The sequence below is a fragment of the Protopterus annectens genome, chromosome 13.part0, assembly GCF_019279795.1.
Source record: "Protopterus annectens isolate FY-2018-M chromosome 13.part0, PAN1.0, whole genome shotgun sequence".
NCBI lineage: Eukaryota > Metazoa > Chordata > Ceratodontiformes > Protopteridae > Protopterus > Protopterus annectens.
Window position 1 is genome coordinate 307473613 of NC_056747.1, and position 14491 is coordinate 307488103.

Here is a 14491-nt window from a genome sequence, read left to right on the forward strand (position 1 = left end):
AAATTTAAATTTTTCCCCCCATTTTTAAAAAACCCCCAAAAAAAAATTTTTTTTTAAAAAAAAAAAAAAAAAAAAAATTTTTCCCCCTTTTAAAAAAAAAAAATTTTTTAAAAAAAAAAAAAAACCCAAAAAATTTTTTAGCAAAATTTTTAAAAAAAAAAAAACCCTTTTTCCCCAAAAATTTAATTTAAAAAAAAATAAAAAACACAAACCCCCAAAAAAACAAAAACCCCCCTTTTTTTTTAAAAAAATTTTTTTTTTTTAAAAAATTTTTCCCCAAAAAAAAAAATTTTTTTTAAAAAAAATTTTTAAAAAAAAAAAAATTTTTTTTTTTAAAAAAAAAAAAAAAAAAAACCCAAAAAAAAAAAAAAAAACCAAAAGGGCATAAAAATTTTTTTCCCCCCAAAAAAAACCCCAAAGGAAAAACCCCCATTTTCCCCCTTTTTTAAAAAAAACAAATTTTTTCCCCCAAAAAAAAAAACCCCCAAAAAAAAACCCAAAATTTTTTTAAACCAAACACCCCAAAACCCCCCTTTTTTTTTTTTAAAATTTAAAATAAAAAACCCAAAAATTTTTTTAAAATTTTTTTTTAAAAAAAAATTTTTTTTTTTTAAAAAAAAAAAACATAAATTAAAAAATTTTTTAAAAAAACCCTTTTTAAAAACCCTTTTTTAAAAAAAAAAATTTTTTCCCCCAACAAAAAAAAAAAATTTTTAAAAAAAATAAAATTTTTAAAAATTTTTTAAAAAAAAAATTTTTTTAAAAATTTTTTTTATAAAAAAAAAAAAAATTTTTTTAAAAAAAAATAATTAAAAATTTTTTTTTAAAAAAAAAAAAAAAAAAAAAAACAAAAAAACCCCCCTTTTTAAAAATTTTTTAAAAACCCCCCAAAAAAAAATTTTTTAAAAAATTTTAAAAAAAAAAAAAACTTTTAAAATTTAAATTTAAAAAAATTTAAATAACTTTTTAAAAAAAAATTTAAAAAAAATTTTAAATTAAAAAAAAAATTAAATTTTAAAAAAGGGGAAAATTTTTTAAAAAAAAAAAAAATTTTTTAAAAAATTTAAAAAAAATTTTAAAAAACCAAAACCAAAAAAAAACAACAAAAAAAAAACCCCCAAAAATTTTTTAAAAAAAAATAAAAAAAACCCAAAATTTTTTTTTTTATTTTTCCCCCCCTTTTTTTAAAAAAAAATTTTTTCCCAAAAAAAAATTTAAAAAATTTTTAATTTTTTTTTTTTTAAAAAAAATTTTTTTTAAAATTTTTTTTAAAACCAAAAAATTTTTAAAAAAACATTTAAAATTTTTTTTAAATTTTAAAATTTAAAAAAAAAACAAAAAAAAAAAAAATTTTTAAAAAATTAAAAACAAAAAAAAAAAAAAAACCCCCTTAAAAATTTTTTAAAAAAAATAAACCCAAATTTTTTAAAAAAAAAATTTTTTTTTTCCCAAAATTTAAATTTTTTTTTTTTCCCCCAAAAAAAAAAAAATTAAAACAAAAACATTTTTTCCCCGGAAAAAAAAAAATTTTAAAATTTTTTTTTAAAAAAAAAATTTTTTTTTTTAAAAAACCAAAAAAATTTATAAATTTTTTTAAATTTTTTTTAAATTTTTAAAAATTTTTTTAAAAAAAATTTTTTAAAAAAATTTTCCCCCCAAATTTTTTTCCCCCCCCTTTTTTCCCCCCCCTTTTTTTAAAAATTTTTTTTATTTAAAAAACCCAAAAACCCCCCAAATGGTGTATGCAAAGTTTCCCCAAAAGAATAATCCTCTGGAGGAGAAGCTGAAGGAACAGATTCTTCAGCATCATAATCCTCATGGGGGAAGAAAATATCCCTGATCAGAAGAGGAATCAGAAGAAATAGAAACCTGACCTGAAGATTCATAGTCAGTCTCTTGCCTAGGCCTCTTATCAGGAGGGGGAGGGGGATGGGAACCCCTGATCAAGGTAATTAAGTCTTCGGCCATTTTGAGCATCTGTTTTTTGGGCATAGAGGCCTGTCCACATGGCTGTTTTGTTTCTTTGCTTTAGAAGGTGCTTTAGCCTTTGCCTTTGAAGCTGAGGCTGGTTTAATGTTAAGATGTTTAGGTCTGAATACACCCTCAGAAGCGGTGCCTGCTCAGCGGCTCCAGACCCATCTGAAGGAATAGTATCAAAAGCTCCAATACCTTGAGTTTCCAGCGGCATGGTCGACTCCACAAAATTGTTCTGTAGGAGCTGCTAGACAGAAGAGGATGGGTGAAACATAAATCAACAATGCTATTTTCAGTGTCAGTGGCTCGGTTAGCACAATCGCCTTTGGTGCATAAAGCTGTGGGTTCTATTCCCACATCAAGTAAAATGGATTACTGACAATGCAGTGCAGCATAAGGGGATGTGATACACTCCTAAATGTGTCATCCTTCAGATGAGACATTAAACAGAGGTTCCATATATTGATCAGCTGTTAGAGGTACAACCTTCCAGGTACTGAATTCTAGGAAAGATACATTGAAAGTGGTAGCTCAGGCGGATGTAAAAGAGCCCATGGCACCTACTTAAAATCAGCAGAGAAGTTCCCAGATACCCTGGTCAAATTTTTCTAGGAGAATCACCTCATGTCTCTCTTGAACAGAGGCCACTAGCCTACTGCGACTAACCTGGTCAAAGGATAAATGAATGTGTAAGCCACTTAAAGTACTGTACTAATCCTAAAACAGCTAAAAAGGTATTAAAAAATGGAAAAATGCACAACCTCCAAAATCTTTAACTCTAAAACATACAAGAAGTGGAAATGTTTGATGAGACTGGGGCTCAGAAGTTAGTCATTTAAAAGTGTCACCAAGAGAATAACCATTGGTATGAGATCTGCACTCAAAAATCTTACTACACTGAAAGACTCAAGACAGAGGAATAACAGACATAGGATAGATACAAGGTGCACAGTTTAGATGGTACATGGTAAGCAAGATAAGCAAGAAAAGTGACCCAAAAGTTTTGAGTAGACATGTCCTGTATTTCTGGATACAGCAGCCTGTAGATTTGAGGACAAATAACTTTTCTTCCAGTTAAATTGTCTTAACCCCCCGCCCAATTTTCTTACTGCTTTCCTTTTTTACATTTGTAATTGACTGTTCTCTTTGCTGACTGTGGTCACTGTTAATGCCAAACACACACTGGCTACTGCACAAGAATATCACTTGTAGAAGTATGATTTTGGAACTGTGAAGAACTGATGTAACAAATGTTCACAGAATGCACAGTGACAACCATGTGAAGTATTACTGTTGCAAACACTATTACAAACAAAATGAAGAATGCTGTAATAAACATGCAATTCTTCATCAGTAAAGAGCCTTGGTGATGAACCACCAGAATAAGGACCTTCATGCTTTTCTAGAATTTGTCCCAGTCTCTCCTCCCAAAACTGTCCAGTTCTCCTGGACTCCTCTCCATACAGTCCAAGCGCAGTTGCTCAACCTCAGCTGAAGTGTCACCTTACTCTACATTTGCTGACAGGGGATTTCCTCACCTAGACAAATTCTTCAGACTTCATTAAGCCAATGGTCTGTATACGTACAAAGGTATCCCATTTCCTGCAGATATTCCTCGTGAATGCCAACTCACAGAAAAATTGTATAGTCTTGTTTTAAGACTTCAAGTTAGTGCTGCTCATTTTCTTTAAACAAAGGTGCAATGCCTTTCATTAAGCATCCACACAATGGCTACCCCTCCCCCAACTCTATCATGTGCCAATCCATCCTCCTTCCTTCCATTCTGTGCTTTAGCACTATTGCAGGTTTATGACAGTTGCAAAAAAAGATGCAGACTTGGTCACACTAGCATGTTATGTGGCCTCTACAAATATGCCCTCTTTCCTCACCATTAACTAAGGCATAACCTCTGTGGTCATTAAACACCACACGCTCAATAGTTTCAAAATGGCACGTTTCACTATGCTCATCGTGACAAAAAAAGAACTGGGTAGAAAACTTAAGTGGGCCATGAATAAACTGCATAATGTTTGTGCGACAGTAACATTTTATATAACTTCAAATTACAAATACAGCAAAGAAACCATGCATTAGAAACACCACTCCCTGCAAAAATTGCTGTTTAAGCTGTATTACCTGACATTTTGAGTGGGATTCCATCTTTCTGAGGGCAATTCGCCACTTTGGGGGTCATCAACTGGGGGATGAAGGATAGATATGCAAACATTTCCATTCTAAAAATCATATAAAAGAGGATGAAAAAACTATAATTAAAACAGCATCACCTTGTGGCAAACTACTCTGTTCATTTTTTTTCCTCACTTGCTAAATGCCAGCATTAACAAAACTCTTAAGACACATTCAAGGTATACATTAGTCATCCATGTACCAGTTATAACCAACCACATGCCTCTAAGAATCCATGGGCGGAAAAATCAAACACAGATGTCCGTCAATGTGACTGACTGTAGAAGTATCTAATCCATTCTATACACTACAGCATTGCTCCCACCACACCAATTTTAAAGGTGCCATGTCAACAGAAGTTGCAAAGAAACACAAGGGGTGGCAGAAAACCATGGCATTTTAATCTTTACTGCTCGTCCCTTCACTTTTCTTCAGAGATTCTTCATTGTGTTATTACACGTGAACTTCAATTGCATCGCAGTTTATTCGGATACATTAAAAAAAGCAGACTCAGTTCTACCAAACTTAATAAACCCATGGGTCTGTTTAAGAATCAGGCTTCAGCCTCACTAAATTAGCAGTCAGTACAAGGTTAACCAAAAACACAAACTTCCACAATAGCAACATGCAAGAGAAATGGTTATAGACTTTGCCTTGAGGCCATCATATGTGTGACCTGTAGATGTGCAGACCTTCCTGCATACCAGCTTTCATGAAATGCAGGCTGCAGCTGCATCCACCACCACCAATCACTTCTTTTTTTCTCAAATGACAAACCCATGGCGAGAGCTGGTCGCACAGAAAAAGAAATCAAAGTAGCCCGACAAAAGATGAGGGAAAAAGGAAACCCTGAAAACCAATGCAAGTCCCAACAGCAAAACTTCCAAGCGAAGGAAATGAAGACTGCTGGAGCCAAGATGGGAATCAAATCGTAATGCCCAAGCAGTGTGCTGCACTTGCCACTCAGCTCTCAACGGAAAAGGATGCTGAATCAAACAAGTGCTTTAGTGGTTTGCAACTGACACGTCACATGGTTACATGTACCACTTCAAAATTTCTAAGTTAATTATTCAAAACTTTCAAAAACGGGCTAAACCTGGTCTATCCCCATAGTGCTTTTTTAGGTAGTGCCAACCTGATAAACCTACAAAAAGCTAAACCAACTCAAAATAATCTAAAGATGTTACTGCTAAATGCCAGGAGTCTAAACAAGAAACTACATCATGCAAGCTCAAACTATGCAGTTACAGAGACTTCTTTTAAAGCTGTAGAGGAAACCCTAGCACTGCAAAGCTATAATGCACTCCACACATTTTAGTCTAGGTACTGTACAAGTAGGGTCTAAAGGTGGAGGAGTCTCAATTTACATTAAACACGTCAAGTCTGCTCGAACAGTTATGGCACACAACCTTCTCCATGTCCAACTTACCTCAAGTAAATTCCCATACCACATCCTTCCACTCTACAAAGGAAACCCATACCAAGAGTCTGAAAATACTTGACACTCCCCATTCAAACAATACTCATGAACCACTTTAACTACCCCAACATTAATAGGGAACCATACACGACTTCAAACATGCAAGCCTAGAGATCCCTGGACATTAACAGAAACACCCTTGAACAGCTAGGGAGTGCAAATATCCTTAATCTGGTCCTTACAAAAATGGGGGAGCAATGTACTCCTAGTGTAAATTCCTCATTAGTGAGGTCAGTCCACAAAGCCTCTGGTGTCTCCTTTAAAACAAATATTAAGCTCAGGACACCAGCTAACCTTAGAGCAGTTAAAAACTATTTCAAGGCTAACTACCTCCTACTAAACAACAGTCTAGCGAAATCCCAAGCTCCACCTCAAACCCTGAAAACAGGGCTGCCCGTATGGAATTGTTCAATTAACCCATGTACAATAATGAAAACAGCTAACCCATGTGAAATAAAACAGGAGACAACATCCAAAAATAAAATCTGCTAGGGGAATTCCAGTAAAAATAGGTTATAACAAAGATAGGAAATAATATCCAAAAAGCAGGAAGGGAGTTCTACAGCAAGGTAACAATGCCTTCAATCTGAACAAGCAACTAAGGGGACTAATCAAGTCAATGAAAACTAAATTTGAGATAAAAAAGCATCCACAGTCAGACAATCATGAGGCTTTCTTTAGTTATGCCTACAACCTTAAAGGCAACACCCAACAATGTGCAGAACAATGGTGAACAGAACCATGTACACAGATCCAGAAGATATCAAATCTGCTGGTCAATAAATCAAGTTCCAACGTTAACCCCCCCCCCCAAGGAAATACACTCCACCATTTCTCTTCCAGATATCACAAAGGAGCAGGTCCTCACTGCACTCTCTAAAGGCCAAGAGCACTGCTTCACAGCATCCTCGATAATACCCCAGGATCCCTCTCTCTCTTTAATTTCTCCAAGTCTTTTGGGCTTGTAATACCATGACGGGAATTGACCCCATTCCTAAGTATGGTTAAAGTTCATGAAATTAGTATTGTTTCAATGGCCAAAAGTGCTCTTCGCAGCACCTGCAAAGTGCCATTAAATCACTCCTGCAGTTCATACACAGGCACATCAGTAAACTAGCTAAATACAAATGTAAATTCTTTCATTAGACCCGCTGCTCCTACTACTATTGGAACTGTCTGGGTATCCTTCCACACAGCCCTCATGTCTGCCTGCAAGTCATGATAATTTATGACCGTCTCTCTCTGTACGCAAGACACTAAAGGTCGCTGCGTGTAATAATTTCGATGATCAATGCTACTTTCATTTTCTTTTCACGGACTACTATATCTAGTTTTCTCGCATCTTTTTTTTAACTGTTGGTAATGGGTGATCCCATGCGATATAAACTTCATTATTTTCTGTAATGCTTTGTGCGTCCTGTTTCCAGTGTTTTTCCAACTACTTCAATATTATGCTTGCACAATCCTCAGTGTAACAGTCTTGCCACATTATTATGCCTTTCAGTATACACTCTTGCCATTAGTACATCACAACCAGCAACATGATATACAAGAGTTTCCAATTCTGTTTTACAAAACCTGTATTTTGTCTGTTTCCCCCCATGTTCAACGGACTTTGTAAACCAACATGTACTTTGTCTACAATCTTGGGCCGCCAATATCAATCTTTCCTCTTTTGGTTTAAATTCACCTGTCCTTAACCACTCCTGTGTTTGATCCTGATCACCATGCGGTTGTTCCAAGAGTTTTCTATACCTGGAGCTTAATTAATGCATTTTACACTTCTTGCCTTCTCATCTGATCATTGACCTTGTATTCTTTATTTTGGCACATTCAGGTGCTGCCTGATCGACATCTACTAACTGTTTGACTTTCATTTTCGCCTGGCACCAATATGCTTCTGCTAAAGCAAGCAGGGAAGTCATCTTAGATTCACAGGTGTTTACAAGGCTAACAACCACAAGGGCCTTTTTAAGCCTAGCCATACATCCCCAAATCTCTGACCAGTTCTGATACCCTTAAGTGTAAGCATGGGGCGGGGAGATTAACTATTTATAGGTTACCTCTGTCCATTAGAGACACAGGTGCCATATTTTAAAACTTTCACTACACTTAGGTCTTGTGAGGTCAGCAGATATGAAGTCCTACGATTACAGATCTATACATGTAATCAATTTCGAGGAGGCCCATACCTTCTTCAGAACGGGGAATATATTGTCTTGGTATACTCTGATTTTTGTAAATTATTTGATGAACATTAAGCATCTTTGATTTCCTGTCCAACCGATCTAACACCTTTTGGGGCCAGACAATCACTCCAAAACTGTTAAGTTAGGACTGGAAGAGCAAATTGGTTTATAACTTGGACTTTGTTCCTAGATGTCAAAAGTTTTCAGTATTAATTTTAGTATTCTAAAATAGTCCTAAGTTTTATTTGCATTTGATAAAGGTTTTATTACTGATCCTTCACCAATTCCCAAATATTTACACACTTCCTCTTGTTCAAATATTGCTTTTCCACATTTATCAATACCAAATGACATTCTTATATCATCTGAAAAAGTTTTGACCACTTGCAGTTGTGCTTTCAGTTCCTCATCTGATGAACTATACAGTTTTAAATCATCCACAAAAAGAAGATGAGAAGTCAGGGAACTACAGCCACAGAAGTCTGACTAGTCTGACATGCAAGCCATGGAAAGAATCATAAATCTGATAAACAATGACATAGGAATCCTACAGACAATGGACCCTACCCAGTTCAGGTTTATTAAAGGCAGGTCATACCTACTTAACCTGGTAGACCTAAAGAAGGTCACTGAAGTTATGGAAGAAGGCAAAGCAGCACATTCTACCTACCACGACTTAGCCAAGGTGTTCGATAATATTCATTCGGGCACTGTAGACAAACTTACAAAATCCAGATGGATAGCCAGCTAGCTCAATAAAAAGACAAGTACTTAGGATAGGGGAATCCACCTCCACAAACAAGCCAGTCACTAGAGGAGTCCCATAGAGATAGGTGCTAGGGCCACTTTTTGGCATTTACTTTTCTGAAGTAAAGGCAAATGTCAAGGGCTTCTGGCTGACCACGTCTGCAGATGACTGCAAACTACGCATAATCACCAATAACCCAACAGACATATACCCCCTTCAAGAGGGCCTGACAAACTGGTGCTAGAGAAATAGACAAACTCTGTGTGAAAAAATGCATAATAGTACCCTTTGGAAAGGCAGGCACTCCTAGAAATTACTACACGCAACATCCTTAAAAGTACAACCAGTGGTCAAGGATCTGGGAATGCATACTGACAGTAGCCTGACCTTTGACCAAGTGTCCACTCTGGTGAGAAAAATCATTCTACATTCCATAACTTAACAGCATAGCATCCAGGTCCAAGGAGACCATTGTTCCATTGGTCTCTGCTCTCAGAGTAAAATGCACCCTTTGGCATGTACCTGACCTGGCTTTTGCAACACCTTGAGACACCACAGGGGTTCCTCATGAAAAAAAAACACAAGGAGTAAACATTCTATGACGAGTCTCAAAGCTCTATACCTGTACAGTCTCCTACAGACTGCTGCATGGCATTCTATGCTTAGCCTACAAAGAATCTGCCGATACCACATTGATGGAAGTGGAGATGCAAATTCAAACCAAGAGATGAAAGGTCAATATTGGCAGCCCAAGATAGTGGGCTACATACACAATGAGTCCATTGAACATGTGCAAATTCAAACCAAGAGATGAAAGGTCAATATTGGCAGCCCAAGATAGTGGGCTACATACACAATGAGTCCATTGAACATGTGGAAGAAACAGACAAATGTAGGTTTTGTAAAACTGAATTGGAAACTGTCTCATCTCGTTGCTGGTTGTAACATACTAATGACAGAAGCGCTGTATACTGAAAGGCATACTAATGTGGCAAGATTGTTGCACTGCGGATTGTGCAAACATTATGGCACTGAAGTGGATGAAAAACACTGAAAACATGAGCCACAAAGCATCATAGAAAATGAAGTTTACACTACATGGGATCACATCCTTTACCAACAGTTCAAAAGATAGATGCTAGAAAAAGTACAGTTGTGTACACTTACCATAAATGTAGATGTGTTGTATTCACTGTTGCAGTCATCACATTTGGGTTATCTGCTTGCAGTAGCCCTCAGTCGACCTGATTAACACAGTCTTGGGTCCTGCATCGGTTGCTATCCCTTCTTCCATGATGTCAGGGGTATAAAACATGAAGCCGACGCCCTTACATCAGTTTTTCTTGCTCCAGCTGTCAGGTGCCCCCCTAATGGGAAGCAATTAAATCTATAAATACAAGGATATACCTCCAACAAAAAAGCAAATACACCAAATGCATTTAGAGCATAGTAAGTGAGTGTAGAGGTATAGCCAAAAGATGAAAGGGGGCTAGAGGGAGGGTAACCAGGACTGCAACAGTGAAAACACTCGAACATCTACATTTATGGTAAGTGTACACAACTGTGCTATGTTCTTCATGTTTTACTGTTGCAGTCATTACATTTGGGTAGATTCAGAAAGCTAAGATTGGGAGGAGGAATTTAAATAGAATTAGGACCAGCTATAAGGCCCTGCAAAACAGCAGTAGCAAAACCAGCTCTGGATTTAGAGAAAATTGTCAAATGATAATGCTTGGTGAAAGTATGTACAGAACTCCAGGTAGCAGCTTCTAGGATGTCCCTAGTAGGGACGCCCCTGAGAATGGCTGTAGAGGTAAATGCAGCCCTGGTTGAATGGGGTCTGATGCCCTGTGTGATAGGTTTTCCATGGTGCTTATAGCAGAAATGCAGTGGCCTATCCATTTTTAAATTGTTTGTTTTGAAATAGCTTTCTCCTCAGTCCCTGCAGCAAATGCCACCAGCAGTTCAGATTTCCTTTGAGGTTTAGTCCTGTCAAGTAGAATCTAAGCTGTCTGTGCATATCTAGAGTGCAGTATCCGTTCCCCTTTGTTCTATGGGTTAGGAAAGAAGTTAGGCAAATGAATTGACTGGTTAAGAGCTGCACTGGATACTACCTTGGGCATGAAGAAGGGATTGGTTCTGAGGGACACTGTCCGCATGAAAGATGATGAAAGGTTCCACTGCCATAAGGGCCTGTAATTCAGATGCCCTTCTTGCAGAAATGAATGCTAAAAAGAAAGCTGTTTTCCAGGAAAGAATTTTTAAATCTGCAGTAGCAGCTGGCTCGAAAGGAGGAAGAGTGAGCTTCTCCAAGACAAAGTTAAGATCCCAGGCTGGAGTCGGAGCTCTCCTGGGTGGCCTTAAATTTTTGGCCCCTCTGAGGAACTGTTTGAGCAGTGGGTGAGAGAAGAGGGGAGGCTCTGCGCTATAATGAGCTGAAATGGCGGAGGCATGAATTTTGGAGGAAAAAGCAAGCCCTTATGAAGCATCTCGATCAAGTATTGTAGAATCTGAGGTAAACTGGGCACTGCTGTGTTCATTCCTTGAGAATGGTTCCAGGCACATAATCTTTTCCATTTTGCACCATAAGATTTTCTAGTACTAGGCCTCCTTGCCTCTAAAATGATATCCATCTCTGATTTACTGAGGGATGGTAAAGGAGATATTAGATAATTAGCCAGGTTGTTAGGTTCAGAGTTTGCAGCTGAGGGTGCAGAATCTGGTTCTCCTGCTGAAACAACAGGGAAGGGGTCTGAGGCAGGTACCATGGAGCCAAGCGTAACACTGCGCAAGAGTGGGTACCAGTGTTGGCGAAGCAAGTCTGTTAGAATTAAAATCGTCATTGGCTTCTCCTGTTTGATCTTTAGTAGTACCTTGGAGAGCAGACACACTGGAGGAAAGGCATAAACTGACAGGTTTTTCCAGCTGAAGGATAGAGCATCCAATTTCTAAGCTAGCTAGTGGGGAATCCTTGTTTAAAATTTGTCCAGTTGATGGTTCTGGGGGGGGGGGGGCAAACATGCCTATATCTGGGCTCCCCCATTTGCTTGTCAACATGTTGAAAATCCTTTGTTCCAGTTTCCACTCGTGTGGGTCCATAAGGTTTCTGCTTAGTCTGTCTGCCAGTGTATTTAGTTTTCCTGGCAGGAATTGAGCTTGTAGATTCACTTGGTAGCTCAAGGCTGTATTCCACAATGCCATGGCTAGTCTGCAGAGGGGGTTAGAATGTGTACCCCCCTGCTTGTTTATGTACCACATGACAGTGGTGTTGTCCGTCTTTTCCATTAGTTGTCCTGGAAGAATGTGGTCCTTGAAGGCTGTCAGAGCATTCTGTACAGCTAACATTTCCTTTTGATTTATGTGCAGGTGCATTTGACTTGGGTTCCTTTTGCCCTGAATGCACTTCCCTGCCAGGTGAGCCCCCCCCATGCACAGTCTGATGCATCTGTTAAGATTTGGGTGGCAGGGGGTAATGTGAATGGTAGTCCCCTGTTTTGGTGGCAGGCCTCTGCCCACCAAAGGAACTCTAGGCATAGGCAAGGTATGATAGGAATCCTTGCTTCTAGATCCTGTGAATGTTAACACCATAGGCTTTTGAGATACCATTATAGTTTCCTCATATGCAGCCTTGCATATGGAATTAGAAGAATGCATGAGGCCATGAACCCCAAGGCTTGCAGTATTTGCCTTGCAGATAGCTGGGTTTTTGTGGCCACTTGTTTGAAGTTGTCAAATGAATCCGTTTCTCTGGCGAATAAGAAAAATTCTGGCTTTCCCAGTGGAAATGCTCTCTTAAGAGTATGTAAGGTTTAACCAAAAGAAAAATCCTCTGGAGGGGAAGCAGAAGGAATAGAGTCCTCTGCATCAGAATCCTCATAAGTAGATAAAGGCAAATCCAGATCATCAGAAGAAACAGAAAAATCAGTATCCTGTTCAGAAGATTCATAAACAACTTCAGTCCTAGATCTCTTAGAAGGGGGGAGGTTGGCTTCTCCTGATTAGAGTTATAAGATCTTCAGCCATTCTTATTTGTTTTTTATTCATAGAGGCCTGAGCATGCGGCCTGGTCGTTGGTTTCTTAGGCATGGTTTGAGATTTTGGCCTAAATGAAGGAGGAGTCTGTTTAATATGAAAGTCCGTAGGCCTGAATACACCCTCAGAAGCTGGTGCCTGCAGAGCGGCTCCGGACCCATCCAAGGTAGAGACATCCGCAGATTCCACAGCTGAAGCATCTCATGGTATACCGGACTCTAAACTGGTCTCAGTAGAGGCCTGCGAGTCAGAAGTAGCAGGTATCAGGGGCTGCAAAAGTGCCTCACTGAGTACCAGCGAACTGGCAACTGGCTTAGGAGAAGCATCGTTGGCAGCTTTGGACCTCGGTGGCCTGTCTTTATCTTTGTGTTTTTTCAGAATTCCGGTAGTCAGATGGCTAACAGACATTTCTGGATAATTAAACTGAGAACGGAAATATTTAGAAGTGAAAATAAACTGACGATGGATAGTGCATGGATTAAATAAAGCACAAAACTGACAGCAAGGTACATTGTGGTCAGGGCCTAGGCAAGGAATACAGTACGAATGAAAATCTTTGTGAGGTATTTGCTTTCCACAAATAATGCAATTACTAACTTACTGACATCGGTAAGGAGCAAGAGAAAGTTTCCCCAATGGGGTACTTAGCTTTAGTTGAAGACTTTGGTTCTGAAACTCGAAAACGAAAATTTCAGGAGTCGGCCGACCGGCACTTGCGAACTGCTTCGGGCACCGCACGGCATGAAAGACGACGCAATGGCGTCGGCTGCATGTTTTATACCCCTGACGACCTGACGTCATGGAAGAAGGGACAGCAACTGACGCAGGACCCAAGACTGTGTTTATCAGGCTGACTGAGGGCAACTGCAAGCAGATAACCCATATGTAATGACTGCAACAGTGAAACACGAAGAACATCCAGATATAGTGGTCCATGAAAAGAAAACAAAAATAGCATTGATCATTGAAACATACACACCCAGTGACTACAGTGTCTTGCATACAGACAGTCGTACATTATCAGGATTTGCACCAATACATGCAATTCCATACGACCTGCAGGAGTCATTACTGGGCACATTGTGGGGGCTGCAAAGAGCACTCCTGGCTGACAGACCGAAACAATACCAATTTCATGAAATTTAATCGCACTTTGACTTGGCAATGGGGTCCATTCCAGTCAAGGCTTTAGAAACTTAAAAGATCTGGAGAAATTAAAAAATGGACATGATGAACATCCACAAAACAATTAGCAGAAATATCCAATGACCCATACCTCATCTATGACAAACAAAACATGTTGGAGGGAAAGGTACGTCTCTCAAAGAACACATTCTCTGGAACAAACTTCCCATTCAGGTGAAGCGAATATCATCCCTAAACCTATTCAAATGTAAACTAGACCAATGGATGGCAAACTACAAGCCTACCCCTGATTTGGCACCTATGTTTATAATGGACAGGGAAAGCCTGTGAATGCTTGGTGCATACAAGCCTATTATTGTAACTGTAAAATTCCTTCAGGTATTTATACAATTTGCAGGGAGAAAAGCTCCATGAGTTTAAGCAAAATAAATGATTTTATAAACAGTTGAACAGGATATGCATTTATAAACTGTTGAATTTTATGAGCAGCATACATTCAACACAATTAAGGAGTATACCACCTTACACAGTGACTGAAGATAGGCAGGAGCATGAATGTAACAGCCAAAGAAGATGATATAGTAATGAGAGAGAAAAAAGAATATCAGCCTGGGTTAAAAGGGAAGTCAGAGATGTTACTATAGCAATATGCGAGAAGAAACAGTATTTTAGCAAGGGTTGGAGCAACAGGAAGCCCAATAATGCACAAGATACAATTTTAGAATATTTTTTAAA

The 14491-nt window shown here is 38.2% G+C and overlaps 1 protein-coding gene across 1 annotated transcript in view; it reads right to left on the bottom strand.

Moving 5' to 3' along the window:
- Positions 1-14491, bottom strand: part of CDC34 (cell division cycle 34, ubiqiutin conjugating enzyme) — a 434185-nt gene that overhangs the window by 78998 nt on the left and 340696 nt on the right. Inside the window, exon 3 of the mRNA XM_044053894.1 lies at positions 4111-4208. Within this exon, the coding sequence (XP_043909829.1) occupies positions 4111-4208 (98 nt within the window). The remainder of the gene's footprint in view (positions 1-4110; positions 4209-14491) is intronic.